General features: G+C 42.3%; 1 protein-coding gene across 6 annotated transcripts in view; it reads right to left on the reverse strand.

Moving 5' to 3' along the window:
- Nucleotides 1-351: 351 nt before the first annotated feature.
- The window catches only part of TBC1D4 (TBC1 domain family member 4), a 212,674-nt gene continuing 194,872 nt past the window's right edge, over nt 352-18,153 (reverse strand). For all 6 annotated transcript variants that reach the window (XM_059684834.1, XM_059684835.1, XM_059684833.1 and 3 more), the window contains 6 exons: nt 16,662-16,820; nt 13,658-13,902; nt 9,632-9,791; nt 8,752-8,921; nt 6,045-6,221; nt 352-2,620 (listed from right to left, as the gene is read on the reverse strand). In XM_059684834.1, coding sequence (XP_059540817.1) covers nt 2,387-2,620; nt 6,045-6,221; nt 8,752-8,921; nt 9,632-9,791; nt 13,658-13,902; nt 16,662-16,820 — 1,145 coding nt within the window. In that variant the 3' untranslated portion in view covers nt 352-2,386. The remainder of the gene's footprint in view (nt 2,621-6,044; nt 6,222-8,751; nt 8,922-9,631; nt 9,792-13,657; nt 13,903-16,661; nt 16,821-18,153) is intronic.

An 18,153-nucleotide genomic window follows, 5' to 3' on the forward strand; every position in this document is an offset into this window, starting at 1 on the left:
GAAGCAGCTGATCAATGATTCTCTCTCATCATTGATGCTTCTATCACTCTCTCCCTCTCCCTCTACCTTCTCTAAAATCAGTAAAAATAATATTTTAAAAAATGCACTTTCTCTCTCTCCTTTGCTATTTATGAGGAGCATAGACAACAAAAGAGTAGAATGCAAGTCAGTCAGTGTGGTTAACTTTTTCCTTCTATCTTCATCAGCCAAAGGCTTCATTGGACAAGTTGAAAATTGGTAACTAGCAATGTACTTCCACAAATGTTTCTAAAAATTATCTTTGTTGTCTCTGATTCTATTAAAAAGAATTCTCTCCTATTACAAACAAAAGTAAATCAAGTAAGCCAAGGAAACGGAAGCGATGTATTTATTGGAAATGAACTAGACATCACATACACCCGATGCAGACGTGATGAAGATGTAACAATGCACGAAGCGTAATTGGTGCAACGTTTACAAAATCACAAAAGAAAAGGAAATCCATTTTCAAAAGAAATAGTGTATCCAAGACACCTTAGTCTCTGACCACCATAATACAACTCATGTCGCTGCCTCTGAACATCCAGAATAAAATTTCCTTTGAACTGAACAAAAGTTTCTCTTCCCAACTTGAAGATTCCTTGGCTCTCACACACATCAGGCAATTTTCATCACCAGCGAGTAACAGAAGGATATTTTTCATATTCCTCATAGGAAAAAAAAAATACCTCCTACAAGTAGAGACATTTTGGGGAAAATTGAGCAGCAAATCAGTTGGTGGCCCCAATTGAATGGGGTATATAGAATCAGCATTTCCTAGACCCTAGAAATTACATTACCTTGACTAATAAGATTTCATTTTCTTGTAAGGAACTGCCTGGATTAGAGAGCATGCTATGCTGATTGGTAACAGGAGTCAGTACAATTATACTGGGGAACAGTGTGAGGGGGCTTTTCATCTGCTCATCAAGGTTGTCCAAAACCTTTAGAGCTTGACTCTTCTACTCTATGATACAGTGTAGCTTGTGTATATACCAAACTCCCTTCGAAGAGAATTATCCCAGACCATCCGTGATAATATTAGTCCTGCAGAAAGCAGTAATGATCAATGCTGTTTGGAAAGGCAAAAAGGCACCTACTTCCAGAGGCACCGTCACAGAATCTTCTCTGAAACGGAGAACTGCCTGTGTGCTTTAAACGTCGCTTCCCTTCCAAGCACCTACCATACCAGAAGGTCTTCCAATACACCGTCCGTGGCCGTGAAAGCTGGGTGCCCCAACGCAGGGGTATGGGTCTCAGATGGGCTTTCTGCGCTTTCCCCTTTCCTTCCAACACACTTCATCAGCTTGTTTTATACGTTTCACGGTTCCCACACATGTTCACATGGAAGGGGGAGATGACTGTGAGCTGATTACATTCTATCAATTGTCCAAATAAAGTGTCTGAACATAGCCTGTCATCTTTAGCAAACCAGCCTTGATTGCATTTCCTTGTCCTTCATTTAAGGTAGAGAGAAGTAACAGCTCCCATATTTTGGTGGGAAAATGGCAAATCCTGTCACCTCTGTGGCACCAAGTAAAGAGGAGACAAATGTGGGAGTGATTTAAATAAAAAGGGGGGAAAACTGTTCAGGTCCTAAGTTAAAACTCAGAGGCCTGATATTTTTAGTTTGAGTTACAATGCTGGTCTAATTTGCTAGAAAATTAGCAACAATTCTCTTCCAGGCGGGTAGACTCAGCCTTGCCTTTTCAGGCACATCAAAGGTGCTGCCCGAGCAGCCTCAAAATGCATGTAGACTAACATGCCAGTTGGCACAAAGCAGGCTGGGGAGAAAGGTCCCCGAAAATTTTCCTGGGAAAAACCACAGGAGCGTGACTGACAATCAGTCATCTTCCTGGTATAGACACACATCAAGTCACAAATGTTTCCCCCCACACACACACACACTACTGAGTGAAACATGCTGTTCTTTGGAGAAAAAAATACATTCATTTTTTTCAAGTATATTTCAATAGACAAAGATTCGCTAGCTTTGTTTCACTACAAAGATGAGATGATTTCGCATGTGTCTAAGGGGAACTTTACCCTAACTTCCCTTTGGTGTGGATTTCATGAAGTTTTGATTTTAAAAATTGCTCTAAATATACATGGACCTCCTTTTGTCCCGAAGAGTGAATTCTTGATGTCCATTTTCTATATGTACATAGTCTACAACAACAGAAATTAGTCCGCCTATGCCCAATGGCTTAGGGTTGGCAAACTCTGGTGAGAGTGAGGCCCACTGGCGGGGGCTGGGGCTGGGGCTGGGGCTGGGGCTGGGGCTCAGCCGGAACGCGGCCCACCCTCAGTGTCTTGCCCAGCACAGCCCGCAGCTCACAGACTGTCCGCAGCGTCCTCCGAGCCCCGGCTACGCCTTGCCCCCGGCCTTGGCTTTATGGTTGGGGTTGCAGGTCAGATCTCTGAGCAGCGCCTCGCAGTCGGCCAGAGCGTCGGCAGGCAGCAGCTTCCGGATCTGCTCCACTGTCTTCTGATAAGCCATCTTCTCCTGCTCCAGCGTCCGGACTAAAGACTTCATTTTGGTCTCTCTGGTCAAAAGATTTTCCAGGTTGGATTCCAAGGTCTGGATTTTAGCATGAGCTATCTGTTGGGGGGAGGAGAAGGGAGGAGAGACAAAATAAAAATCCTCTAAATAAAAAATGTGAAGACTCTGGTTTTTCATTGTAGCAGCAACCAGACCTATGTATATTAAGCAATCTTATCATATCTATATATATAAAAGCCTAAGCGACCATTACAACCAGTTGATCAAGCGACCAGTTGCTATGACGTGCACTGACCACCAGGGGTCAGATGCTCAATGCAGGAGCTTCCCCCTGATGGTCAGTGTGCTCCCACACCCAACCTACCATAGCCCCTCCCCCCAGCAGGCCAGCCCCAATCAGGACTGGGCGAGACGGCCCCAATTGCTGGTCAGGCTGAGGGACCCCACCCATGCACGAATTTGTGCACCAGGACTCTAGTGACTGATAAAATAGTATGTGAAGCAGGTCCTCTGAAACCTTCCATGAAATGGAGATTTTATAGGTTTCTCTAAAAATATAACTATGGTACTAACAATATACATCTCATTTCACTGAGCACACCGAAAGTGCAACATTGTCATCAGTCCAAGTTGGAGAGGGTCCTCACTCCATACATTGGTGCTCCCCCAGAATGAGTGGGATCTGATGGAGAAACAGGAGATTCCTGACTGCCTTGAGGTGCTAAGAGGGACTTTTTACCAAATGGACATGCAAGGTTTTCTAAACACACTTAGAATCCTATCAGTTTTTATGGGTGTCAGCAGTGCTCAGGTAACTTGGGAACCCAGACACAATGGCAACATGAGCTGTCAATGAAAAAGTTTGTTATCATTAACGAAAATCATTATAATATAAAGCAGGTGCAAATACACCTCAACCTTGCTTTCTCCTCAGGCATGTAATGCCTGAGCAGACTCAGAATGCATGTAGACATACTCAACTAACCATCGTTGAAATATCCATGTAATCATGAACAATACCCTCAACTGTTTATTTTTCTTTTCAAAAACAAACAACGTTGGCTCTTTTTTTGAATAAGAAAAAGCATAAAATTTCCGATGGGCCAGAGCTAACGTAAGATGAAGTAAAGGAAGTTAGTGTTCCTTTTCTTGGGGAGCAGTTACTCTAGCATCCCTTTGTTTCTGAGCTGGTTCTCTCCTAGTTGGTCCAGAGGTTCACCAATAGAAGCAGACTGTAGTGGTCTCTAGTTTGGCAACAGGTGCAGTGTTGGGAAATGAGTGATAAGCAGAAAGTAAGGAGCCATTAGGCACTGAAGCTCTAACTCAGAACTCATCTCTCCACCCCCAGAGGTGTGCCCTCTAACCTTCCCTCCACTAAATACTCTTAAGCCCAACCCCTCTGGGCTTGAATACACAGCACCATTATATAATTGCAGATGTGAAACTTTACTTTCCATTAAATTGCTCATTGTGGTTTATTTATAAACTAGAGGCCTGGTGCACGAAATCAGTGCACTTGGGGGGATCCCTCAGTCCAGCCTGCACCCTCTCACAGTCTGGGAGCCCTCAGGGCCTAAGCCGTCAGTTGGACATCCTTAGTGCTGCTGCAGAGGTGGGAGAGGCTCCCGCCACCACCGCTATGCTCACCTGCTGTGAGCCTGGATTCTGGCTGAGAGGCACTCCCCCTGTGATAGTGCAATGACTACCAGGGGGCAACTCCTATGTTGAGCATCTGCCCCCTGGTGTTCAGTGCATGTCATAGAGACCACCGTTCAGTCAATTTGCATATTAGCCTTTTATTATATCCTAGAGGCCCAGTGCACAAAATTCATGCATGGTGGGGGGGTCCCTCAGCCCAGCCTGCACACTCTCCAATCTGGGACCCCTCAGGATCAGGTCTAAACTGGCAGTCGGACATCCCTCTCGCAATATGGGACCGCTGGCTAACTGCTCGCCTGCCTGCCTGCCTGATCGCCCTTTACCACCTCTGCCTGCCAACCTAATGCCCCTAACTGCTCCCCTGCCAGCCTGATCACCTCTAACCACCCCTGCCTGCTGGCCTGATCACCCCCTAACTGCGCTTCCCTGCCGGCCTGATCATCCCTAACTGCCCTCCCCTGCCGGCCTGGTCACCCCTAACTGCCCTCCCCTGATGGCCTGGTCACCCCTAACTGCCCTCCCCTGATGGCCTGGTCACTCCTAACTGCCCTCCCCTGATGGCCTGGTTGCCCCTAACTGCCCTCCCCTGCCGGCCTGATCGTCCCTAACTGCCCTCCCCTGCTGGCCTGGTCACCCCTAACTGCCCTCCCCTGATGGCCTGGTTGCCCCTAACTGCCCTCCCCTGCCAGCCTGGTCACCCCTAACTGCCCTCCCCTGCCGGCCTGATTGCCCCTAACTGCCCTCCCCTGCCAGCCTGGTTGCCACTAAGTGCCCTCCCCTGCCGGCCTGATCCCCTAACCACCTCTGCCTTGGCCCCTGCCACCATGACTTTGTCCATAGGATGTCTGGAAGGATGCCTGGAAGATGTCTGGTCTAATTAGCATATTACCCTTTTATTAGTATAGATTATATATAATTTTGTATTCCCTCGTAATTATCAACTTCTTGACGGCAGGGATTATGCATTACACATAATCATTCCCATTCTCAAGGGTGTCTCCTGTTCTTTCCATTTCTGTGGGTTTTACTCTAGACAATTCTCATCATCTCCAATCAGACTTGTGCAAATGTTTTCTAGATGGTCTCCTGCCTTCTCTTCCCATTCTAATCTGCACCACTTTCTAAAAAATGGCTCAAACACTTGGAAAACGTTTCCCTCTCAACAGGATGAAAGTCATGCTCTTCTGCTTCACACGGAGAGTTATCTACAATTCCATCGTGTTTATCCCATCATGTCTCAGCAGAAACCATAAACTGACACCAAGCTTACTCTGCTGCTGTGCTGCATCCTCCTTATTTATACCAACCCCTCCACTCCTCACTCACTCCTTCCACCAACCATTCAGAGTTGGCTCAAGCCCCAAGTTCCCTAGAGCATTCCCAGTTTCCCACATGTAACCTCTCCTTCCTTGAATTTAACCAAATACAGGATGGGGCAAAATAGGTTTATAGTTGTGAGTACACAAAACACAGAATGTGTTCATGTATTATTATTTATTGTATTAGTTTCCATACAAGCAACTGTAAGCCTACTTTGGCTCCACCCTGTATGTGCAACACCCATTGGGTAGTTAACCAGGTTATACTTTGAGTTGCCATTTAACTCTCTCGTGAGTGTACATTTCCTCTCTCAAGTGAGAATTCAATTTGTATGCACATCTGTAGCCCCACAGCACCTGAACATAGTCTGACACACTGTGGCCCATCGTCAGCAATGGTTCATTCCATGTCACGTCCCTATTATTCCGGTATAGCTCTGTACAGGCAGGAGGCGTTCAAGCGTTTTTTGTGGGGAGATTTTTGGTTGTCTGTTTTGTTTTGTTTGTTTGTTTGCTTGTTTTTGGTCAAACCTTTATCCCTTTACCTGCAGTTTTTCTAGGAGGTCCATGTTTTGCCTTTTCAGTTGGTTGTTGGCCCTCTCCAGCTTCTCCACGGGCTCACTGTCCTCGCAGGCATAGGACGACTCCTGCAACTCATCCTGCAGCACATGGTACTCCACCTCATAGGCATGCAACTGTTTAGAAATGTCCATCTCAAAAACCTGCCATGAAAACGCCACGGGTTAGTCTGGTCTTCAGTATGTATACTGATATACAGCCTGTGTAGCGGGTGTATTTCATAGAGATGTCCAAATACTTGTTAATGAGGAATAGCGTGGCACTGCAGGAATGTCAATGTAAGGAAAAATAAATTATTTCTACACACATGAAACACTGTCATCATGAAGCCAAGATTACAATAAGTTAATGTTCAAAGATATTTGGTAACCAAAATATACACAATCTAGTAACTATCTCCCAACATGTAGCATACCAGAAAAACAACATAAGTTATTGAGTACCTCCTATCTATGTTAGAGATCATCTGTGCTGATCAGTAAACAAAATTGCATAGAGTATTTCTATAATAATGACACCCAAAGCCCTCCTAATTATTTGTCAATGGGACAGAAAGGTCATATACTACACATTCTGATCCATTTGCTAAGCCATGGTGAGCCTCTTAGGAGACATCTATGTATTCTACCACACAGAGAATCTTCAAAATTTTACACCCTGTGCACTGCACAGAGCTGCAGGGTTAAATCAGGCTGCCTCCCCTCTCCCATATTGCTGCCAAATAGGAAGACAGGTTATTTAGCAGTTAGAGGATAGGTAACCCCTCCTTAATCTAAACATGTGGGGGAAGGTGAGGCAGTTGCTGCCTCTTAAGCATTGGTGTCTACACTAACATTGTGGAGAAAAAAGAGCCCACAAAGAATCGGACTTATCATTTTATAATCAGACTAGGGGCCCGGTGCACGAAATTCGTGCACTGGGTGGGGGGGGGGCAGTGTCCCTCAGCCTAGCCTGCCCCCTCTCACATACTGGGAGCCCTCAGGCGTTGACCCCCATCACCCTCCAATCGCAGGATCGGCCCCTTGCCCAGGCCTGACGCCTCTGACAGAGGTGTCAAGCCTGGACAGGGGACCCTCATTTTCCCCCATCACTGGTTCTTCCCCCAGCCCAGGCCTGATGCCTCTGGCCCACTGGGCAGGGGACCCCCAGACCCTTCCGATTGCTGGCTCTGCCCCTTGCCCAGGCCTGATGCCTCAGCCAGAGGCGTAGACCCCCATCACCTTCTGATCACCTGATCGGCCCCTTGCCCAGGCCTGACGCCTCTGCCAGAGGTGTCAGGCTTGGACAGGGGACCCCCATCTCCCCCTGATCACTGGCTCTGGCCCCCGCCCAAGCCTGAGGCCTCTGGCCCAGGAATCATGCCTGGGCAGGGGACCCCCATCTCCCTCTGATCGCTTGCTCCACCCCCCGCCCAAGCCTGACGCCTCTGACCCAGGCTTCAGGCCTGGGCAAGGGGACCATCATATCCCCCCAATCCCCAGCTCAGCCCCCCACCCAGGCCTGATGCCTCGGCCAGAGGAGTTGACCCTCATCACTCTCCGATCACCAATCACCGGATCGACCCCTTGACCAGGCCTGAGGCCTCCAGCAGAGGTGTCAGACCAGCTCCCCGTGGTTGCAGGCTCCGCCCCTGCCCAGGCCTAATGCCTCTGGCTGAGGCGTCTGGCTCGGGCAGCGGGGACCCGCAGCTGCAGCGGCCCCGCGATCGTGGGCTCCGCTTTAGGCCCAGGCAAGGGACCCCTAGCTCCTGGGACTGCCAGCTTCGACCGTGCCCAGCTCCCATTGCTGGCTCCACCCCTACTTCCTGCTATCACTGGCCAGGGCGGAAAAGGCACCTGATTCTCCGATCATGGCTGGGGGGCAGGGCAAAGGCGGCCCCAGGGCCGCCTTTGCCCTGCCCCCCAGCTCTTAGCTCCCCCCTGGGTTTCCGATCACTGTCAGTGGCAGGGGGCTTCTTCCTGCTTTCCCTTTCACCTCCCTGCATTGTGCCTACATATGCAAATTAACCGCCATCTTGTTGGCAGTTAACTGCCAATCATAGTTGGCAGTTAATTTGCATATAGCCCTGATTAGCCAATGAAAAGGGTATCGTCGTACGCCAATTACCATTTTTCTCTTTTATTAGTGTAGATATACTCAAATCTAAGAATTTAAGTGAGATTTTTAAACAATCTTTTTATTCCTCTCAAACAAGCATCACTCTTTCCTTACTAGTGTGTATGGACACAATGGACTATTGTGCAATCATTAAAAATGATGATATGAGCTGTATTTATTGGCATGAAAGAATGTCTAATACTTTACAGATATTTTAATTAAGAATTAAGTTATGCAATAGCATGTATAGTATAATTTCACTTATGTAAAAAAAATATACATATTTATATGTATATATAAGCAAAGGGAGATGTGTAAAACGTAGTTTAAAAAGTTTTAAATTTCAAAGTGATAAGGTGAAGGGATTAAGCAGTACAAATTGGCAGTTATAGTCACACAGAAAATGTCATAATACATAAATTTCACGTTTCACTTCTAAATAGAATATAGCTGATCAAATAAAAACCATCTGTCAAGCAAAACTACATCTTTATGCTAAAATATTTAATATATAATTAGTAGAGGAAATTGCTTCATAATCTTGTTATCTTATTACTATCATGTTGTAAAGCATACCTGGGTGATAATTTTTTCCATTTCAGATGTATTCATATCAGGTAGCGTGCTTTTAAGAAATTCAACAATATTTTCGAAGCTTTCACATTCCATTATAAGTGTTTCTTGGCTGTTCAGCAGGCTGAGTGCAACCTTAAATATAACTTCAGTTCCCTGAAGAAAAATAATATCTAAAAAAAGAGATAATTTTCATATCAAATTATGCATCCACTATTATAAATAGCATGCTATTGGTGTTAATAGTTTTGTGTGTTTTTTTAAATTGTGGTTATTGTTTTAAATTACTGCAGCAAAACCACCAAATATTTTGCCAAAGAATAGTGGTCAAAATCACCTAGATTTAAAAACAAAAAAATTTTCAACAATAAAGATTAAAAAAAATAATAATAAATAAAATAAAAACAAAAAAATATGATGGAAACAAACATGTGTATTCTTCTTACTACAAGGTATCATCAAAATATCATCCTAAAATATATTAAAATAGCCAGCTATATTGTGAAGTCAGCAATTGTTATTTCCAGAGCACAAAACTGAAATTCAAAGTACTATATATAAACTAGAGGCCCAGTGCACCAAAGTAGTGCACTCAGGGGGGGTCCCTCAGCCCAGAAGTATACTCTGATTATTAGGTATAAATGAAAGTAAAGGCCCAATACAGCTCTCTCAAATACAGGAGCGGATTCTTCTTCTTTCCCTTGTAATATCAATTTTATTTAAGACCAATATGGTTTCAAATTACTCTCAGAACAGAGCCAGGCATTTTTATTCAATTCTACTAGCAATCTGCTATTCTGTATCACACATGATAAAGCAACTGGCTAGAAGTATATTCCTTTGGAATAAATAACTGTTCCATTTGCTCAGAGGCATCTCTTACCAAAAACTCTGGCTACAAATCCTAATGGAAATTGAGAGGCGAACAGTGTGAGGAACCAGGGGGCAGCATAAAGACTGGGGCTGATTTCATTTTCTTCCAGGTGATTGTAGAGCTCTCTGTGATAGTCATGAAGGAGTCTGGACAGCTGGTACATTTGAATCTAAAGTTAATTTGGATAAGAAAATAAAATGTTATGCATTTGTCTGAGGGTGCATAAAATAGACGAAGTTTAATTTTATTGCTCTAATATTCAATGACAAATTCACCTATATTCAAATAAATAAAAGCAGTATTACTTTATTTTTATTGTTATTGTTATGTTATGTTACATTATAGTTGATAGTTAAGTTCACTTAACTGAGGTCATAAAAGCAAGTCACAGGAAGGTCAACTAAGACTATTGGGCAAGTTTTACCATCATGTGTGTTTTGGTTTAACATACATATGGAAACTAGAGGCCTGGTGCACAAATTCGTGCATGGGTGGGTCCAGCAGGGGGGTGGCAGGGGAGAGTGGCCATGGGCAGTTGGCCGGCAGCTGCACCCTGATCAAACTTCCAGTGGAACTCCAGGTCGAGGGGACAATTTGCATATTAGCCTTTAATTATATAGGATAGTCATTTTTCCTCATGTCGATATTAATGTAGGAAGGGAATAACCAGAACTGTCCTGGTCCAGGACTCCCGTGGGAGGCCATTCTAACTTCAGGCCAGTCTCAGAAAAGCCTCCATTCCAAAGAATCTACCACATTCAGTTCAGAAGCAAAGCTTACTCTACTTGCTGGGCTCCGTGTCTGATTTATGATGGAGCTCTGGCCTACACCCACCAGGCCATAGACACTGCTAGGCTTAGCATGTTACGGAGCCAGAAGCTTGCGATGTGACTTCTAATGTCCAAGGTATTCCAACAGCTTGTTTTCACGACAAAGGGGATTAAAGCAAAACCTGCAGTCTGAATGTTTCTAGTATTAAAATAAGAAATTATTTCATGTGGTTACTGAGTTGATTACTGATATTTCAAAAAGATTATAAACACAACATATAGCAACTTTTAAACTTATGTCTGTAATAGCTAAAGGTTAAGCAGTAGCAAACAATAAACAAATTAGTGAATTGGGCTTTGATTTATGTTTTTATCCATACAGTAACAGATTGAGTACTGGTTCCTTGATCAGTTATATCAGCTTAACATTTTGGTAAGAAATATAGACAATAGCTTATAAAATCTAGCAGTCTTCTTTCACGAGAAGATATCATCAAAATATCACCCTTAAATAGTTAGCTCTATAAAAATACATTAAAATATACAGCTATGTTGTGAAGTTAGCGACTGTTGTTTCTAGAGCACAAAACTAAAATTCAAAATACTATATATAAATAAAGCAAATTATTTGTTTGATCTTTATAACACATATCTGTGGAAACTAAGGTTTGACACAAACTGTAAAAGGAAAGAAAAAGGCACAGGAAGTCATAGCTATAAAGTAAGAAGCTTAGCTTTAGCTACAGGCAAACATAAGATTTAAAAATGAGATTTTTATCTTACTAAGTCATATTGAAAAAATCCTGTATTTCCCTTAGGCCATTTACAATTTATAAACTAGACATACTGAGTTATGTCAAGAGAAGTTATATCAAAGTGCTTTGGTAGCACAAAAATCAGAGAAATCTAATTAGCAGAATAAAAAGAACACACAGCATCAAAAGCATTCTGTTCTTGTATAGTTATGATCGTAATTCAAAAGCGATACTTCAATGTTTAATTTTTTAAAAAGAACCCTACTTTTTTCCTACATTCTAAACTAGGGCTGGAGAACGTTCCATGAATATATATTTCCATTAAATTTATTTTGAAAAAGGCAAATAAAAGCAAAATTCATTCTTCTGTCAAAGGAAACTTTAATAATAAAATGCCATTTTCTAAGGTAAATAATTCTTCCGTTCTACCTTATAGATAACGTGGCAAGTCTTCAGGTGGAAGAGGGGAGATACAGGGATAGGTGAGAAGTGTGGGGCATGAGAAGATGGAAAAAAAGTAGAGACCAAAGATTTTACATAAAAAGACATGATGCTTTTACACTCAAAACAATAAACTGCAGACACACAAAAATGAGACATAGTTAGAAGGGTCCTCAACTCCCTCCTCCTTTTACAGACAGAGCCTACAATACCCACGCTCACACTATGCAGGTATCAGAAACCATACCAAGTGATCCTAAGCCCACTGCTGCTTCCCCTTTTGAAATTCATATTGATTAGACAAAAAACACTTCTTGCTCTAGAAAGTGGAAAAGTGTTTACAGAGCAAAAAGATCTACTCTTCTAGAATAAGGTTCCCTATCTTGTGGCCTGTAAAAATGCTACCACCAAAAATGTTAAAACATCTTCATTTTCATTAGTACAGATTTAACAGATTTTCTGGCAATTGCAAGTCATATTAAATTAATACATAAATCCAATTTATATAAATTTTTATAATGTCAAATTGATGAGATATCCTATATATACTAAAGATGTAATATGCAAATGGCTGCTACATAACGACCAATCGAGTAACAACCGGATCACGGATCAGCAGGAAGGTGGGGCAGCGAGCTACAAGTGGGCAGTGGAAAGCTACAGGAGGGGGCAGGGCAGCAAGCTATGAGGGGGAGCGGGGGCAGGGGGCAGGGGAAGCTACAGGAGGGCGGCAGCGAGCTACTGGTGCACGGATTTGTGCGCAGGGCTACTAGTTTTTAAATAAAAAAGTCACTGCATTTTTTAAGTGATAGCTATGTCTATCTTTTTATTTATTGACCAAAATCAGCTATTCATAAGTACTCTCTACTCCTTGCAATTCTAAGGAAAGCTACCAAACTGGTATTTCTGGAAATCAGAACTATTTAATTCCTATAAGGGCAGCAATACTTCCTAACCGATATGAGACTAGTAAACTATTCAGCAATAAAATGAAAAATAAAACCTTCCATGGTCATTATTATTTCACTTGGGGAATGTTTATAGACCTAGGAATGGTCAACAATTAGGAACCAAGTCACCGTATCTGTTTCATGGTGAACGCCCTCCATCTGACCTTACACCTGAAAACCGAACACTGAGAGGAAAGCCCCATCCCCTACCAAAACGTCATCTTCATAAAGAGAAATGGAGCACTGCTTCTCCACCATCCTCTCAGGAGGATCCCATACACTATCATATTCATCAAGTGAAAACGTCAAGTCTTTTTTGCCTGTGGATTGGTAACTAAGATATTAAATGAGAAAACTGAGCCCTGGGAACCGGGAAATAGAGTACATTGTAAAAGCATTTTTTAATCTTTTACTTCTTATCCAAAGCATAATATTATGACTGACTGGGTATCATGCTGACCTCACTTCAAGGCAAGAGAACCCTGACATTCCTCTTTAAAGTCTCCCTTTATATTTTTACTAATAAAAGCTTTAAACTGCAAGGTAGTGGTTGTTTGGGACATCCTGTCTACAGATAAAATTTAAACTTCTTGTTAGAAACCTATACACTAAGGAAAATGAAGTTTAAACTAGAGAGGAGAAATGTGTAAACAGGGAGTTTGAACTAAGTTGAAGATAAAAGTAGCAGTGAATACCCTACTGAACCAAAAAATCTTAACAGTGCTCCTTCAGAGCAGGCTCAGAAAAGCAGGCTGACACAGTACCATATACTTTGAACTTTTCCCCATCTAGGAACCTATCTGACCTTATGGTAAAAGCGGGGAGACATGGTAAGCTCAAGAAGAACCATGACACAGACATCTGCCATTTCTGCATGCCACCAAGTAAAGGAATAAAGACATTATATTTTCAGATTTTAAACAAAAGACCTATGATTCTTTGCAACTGACAAGTTGAGGAAAAGAGAATTAAGATGACAATTCTTCTTCCATGTAATGTGTAGACTTAGGGGACAGTGGATCCAAATTTCTTTAAATCTACTGTAATTTAGAAGAGGTTTGCTCCTAAGATTTTCTGGTCACAACTTTACGCATTCCCCGAGAATGTCCGCAGCCTCACCTGCAGCGACATCATGTCGGGTCTGTACTGTTTGCGGAAGCCCAGGTCATACATGAGGAACTTCAGCATTTCAAAGGCTTGCTCTTCACTCATGTGCAAAAGCAGGACTCCAGCCACAAAGCTGATCCCCTGACAGTAACCCACTTCTTTGTCCAGCAAGGAGTAGGCTTTCAAGAGGTTGAAGAGTGACAGTTGTCCTGCCCCAAGCTGTGCTGAAAAGTAAGGGTGAGTAGGAAATGTCCTTCCTGCAAAGGAAAAGAAAGGAAATATTTTTGAGATGTCCTCATGCTTTGGAGACCAGAGCAAAACTGCAATTCAATGATTTCCAGAAATAAACATTCTTGCTCAAACCAGTTGGAGTTGCTTGGACTGTCCATGGAACTGAGTCTCTCTCTCTCTCTCTCTCAACTGAGTCTCTCTCTCTCTCTCTCTACCACCCCCCAAACCCCAAGTTCTCTAGATCATCACCCTATCTCCACATACAAGACAGGGAAGTAAACGTAAACATTTTATGCTAACCAGAATTTCTATCTGGGGGGCAGGGGGGAGGGGGACAAGCATAAACAAATCAAGGATATATCTAGAAGAGATCTCAAGAGAATAAAATACAAAATTTATTCTGACTATAAATCAAGGCAAATTCTAAGGTCACATAAAGACCACCAGCTAACTGAAACCATAAGATGTGTCATTATTTAAAAGGAAATCTTAGTAGTCCTAAACAGATTTATTCCTGCTTCTCTTGTAATATGACACTGAAGGGACTTTTGGGAGCTGTTTTGTTTTACATTCAATCTGTCATTCAGGAAATACTTATTTTTCAAACATTCTTTGCTCTCTGTTTCTTAAACCACCTCCACGAGCCATGTAGAACTCTTCTCTCTCTCTCTCTCTCTCTCTCTCTCTCTTCTCTTCTCTTCTCTTCTCTTCTCTTCTCTTCTCTTCTCTTCTCTCTCTCTCTCTCTCTCTCTCTCTCTCTCTCTCTCTCTCTCTCTCTCCAATATATCGAAAAAGGACAAGGAAAGTAAGGGGTCAAGGTGATTTCAAAAACATTTCTCTCGGGTAGTGGAGCGCTGTCCCATGCACTGAAGGGTCACAGGTTTGATTCCAGGTCAGGGCACTTACCCAAAAGACCTATGATTCTTTGCAACTGACAAGGTTTCGGGTTCCATCCCAGGTTGGGGTGCATGCAATTGATGCAACCAATTGATGCTTCTCTCTCACATCGATGTCTCTCTCTCTCTTTCAAGTCAATGAAAAAAAAAAAAATATATATATATATATATTTAATTCCTCTCTAAAATTCTCCTTTGGATATAAAATTACCACAGAGATACTGCAGCCAGCAAACACAATCAGTCCTGGATCACTGAAAAGTTGGTACTAAACAGAGAAACAAACCCATCTTCACCACCAACGCTGTGCACGGACTGGTGAGGGACTTTCTTTGTGCCACAAAAATGAAGGGGATGGTAGCTTCCTTGTGAAATGACTACTTATGTAAGTTAAATCTTATAAGAATTTCAGATTTTTAAATGTTCCCACCACATGTGCTTAAGAGTGACACCCCTCCCCAAACCCTCGGGAACTGATAAGATTAATTCTGCAGAACAAGTAAGGGGAAGATGTGAGAAATAACAAGAACATGCTGACGAAACACAGATGGCTACAAGTAGAGTCAAATAAGCATTTTTAAAATTATCATTTTACTTTCTCAGTTAAAATTTTTTTTAAAGAAAACAATAAATAAGTTATATAAATAAGTCCCTGCAATCTGATCTCATCATCTCCTTCAATTAGGACATCTAGACTCACCCTAAGTGTATCATCCCAATTTCTAGTCTCAGGATCAATTTCCAGTCACAGAACCACAGATCTGCAGGGTACACAAGGATTGCCTAGTGCCAAGTCCTCATTTAAGAGAGAAGATTGAGACTCAGAAGCAAAATAATTTGCCTAAAACCACAGTTCAGTGGTAAAATCAGAACAAGAACTGAAGTTTCCAGTTTCTTTGTAAAATTCTCCCTTTTAATTCTATTGGGCTCAAAAATATTAACTGATTTGGGCCCCTTTCCCAAAAAAAGCTATCATCTAAAAGGAACAGAGGTCAAAACTAGGTTTTGGCCTGTGATTTTTATATGCCCTAATATAAGGTGACTCCAAATAAAACGTAACCACTTGTTTTCACAAATGGGCTCAAGTAACATATCTGCCCACTTTAAAATTACCAATTTTTAGGGATACAGATGAAATAGTCAAATGTCAATGTACAGTATTTAATCCAAAATGTTTGATATTATAAAATAATAAAATATATATTATAATATATTAATTTAGAGAAAAACTAGGCACAATATAATTTTTTAAATAATACTATTGTTACTTTCTTACGTTATTTGAAATTTAGCACTGAGAAAGACAGCTTTATGAGGCTGGCACTGGAAATCCTCCCCCAGGTTATAGTTACCCATTCATGGAACATTATGACAGCTAACTTTTCTTTCACCCTATAGGGAAGGATTCATGATTTCCACAACATAACCACTCATCACATTGCTTTATAAAGTCAAAGGCTTGTTTTCAGCAACCTGTCCAGATACACTTAATGGAACTTTGTTTTAAAAAATATTGGCAGCCCTTTTAACCTACTCTAGCCTATTTCAAAATCAAAGTTGATTGAGATAACTGTCCACCCCAAACAAAAGTCAGTTATTCAAAAACAGGAACTGAGAGTATCTGACAATATGACCTTTATACTGATTCACATATAAGATAACTCCCTTTTCAGAGGGCAAGTTTGGTGACAAAATCTTCACTTTCTACTCGGGCAATTAGGACATCTCCAACGAGGTATAAAACCAACTGCCCTCCAGAAAAGACAGAGCAGGTATCTCTACATAGGCCAACAGTTCCTCTTTCTCGACCAAAACACAGGCAACCAAAAAACTCAACAAACAGACTCACTGTTTACTTTTGTAAATAATAATCAACAGGACAGACATACCTAAATCCACGAGAATCGCATGCTGCTGGGCGGTGAGCTGCTTCAGAAGTTCCTTATAGGACGTGTCTGGAGGTTGCTGCTTATTGGGCAATCGGTGCCGCAGACGATACTGCACCGCTAGGAACTGCCAGATTTCTCCTCGTCGGCTTTTGGGAACACCTACAGCCCGAGATAAAAATCAAGGTCTTGAACTCTGGATGGAAGTTGCTGAATCGTATAGCTGGTGAACCATATAATGCTTGAAACAGGCAGCTGTAATGTCCAGCTTGCCACCGCGTGAACATGGAGCACGACTAACAAGTTTAATCCCGCAGCTGCTGATGTCTTGCGGGGAAAAAAAACCCACCCTCAAATAACAATGGCAATATTAGCAACATGGGCCAACACTGAGTGAGCACCTAATACAAAATTTACTGAGGGTGCCTCACTGCTAAGCATGGTAAAGGGGTTCAGAAAACACCCCAGTGAGAGAGGTGATCACTATTACCCCCACTGTACAGATGGTGAAGCTGAGGCAGAAAGAGGCTCAGTAACTTGCCCGAATTCACACAGCTAGCAAGTGGCAGCTTAGAATTAGAACTCAAGAAATCTGGTTTCAGAAGCCAAATTCTGAAATCCTGGTAAGCATTACTGCCTATTATCACCTTTTATTAGGTTTGAAGCTACTGACAAATGCAAATCCTCATATAACTTCTCAATATTGGTATAAATAAGAAACTTTGTAAAAGAGAATTAAATAGCATTCCTAGAATAATGAAGTAATAAAAATGAGAAGTACAATATGAAGGTATAACTGGAGTGCTAATGAACGACCTTCAGTCTTTGAGAAGAAAACAGCTAGCCTATGAAATGACGCATTAACTCCATTGTGTTAGAAAACCAAAGGGTATCACAAGCAATTCAAAGTATGCTAAAATTTTGCTGTTTATGCCAAAGGATATGAAGTAAGCACTGGGAGGGACAGAATTCAGTTCTTTACAAAGCAACTAATTTTATTTCACTACGTTTTTTCAGTTCAGACAGGCTAGCTCTGAGATACATTCCTGAGCTCCAGCTGGGTAAAGGACGGCTTAACGGCAATAATCTTTTTGGGCTGCAATGCCACAGTTTGCATCAGCTAAAGGTATTCTTTTGCAAACGCTATAGCTCAGGCTCACTGGCTGATTTACAAGGCCCTCCACAATACATCTCCAAACCACCGTTTCAGTCCGATTGCCTCCCATTCCCCACCGTGCACAAAGCATAGGGAGCTTACAGCTATTGTCACTCCTCCAGTTCCGTACTGTCTCATGGAAACACAAGCCCCCCACTTGAATGCCTAGTGTATTCCTGCTTGTCTTTCATGGGTGAGCCTGAATGCCCTTCTTCTACCGAAGCCCTCCCGGACATTTCTGGGAGTAATCACTCCTTTCCACTCACTACCTGGCTCATACTCTACGAACACGGCCATATTAGATGACAGGTCGCTCTCTGCTGTATGTTCATCTGTTTT

Source organism: Myotis daubentonii, chromosome 2 (genome assembly GCF_963259705.1).
Source record: "Myotis daubentonii chromosome 2, mMyoDau2.1, whole genome shotgun sequence".
Classification (NCBI taxonomy): Eukaryota; Metazoa; Chordata; class Mammalia; order Chiroptera; family Vespertilionidae; genus Myotis; species Myotis daubentonii.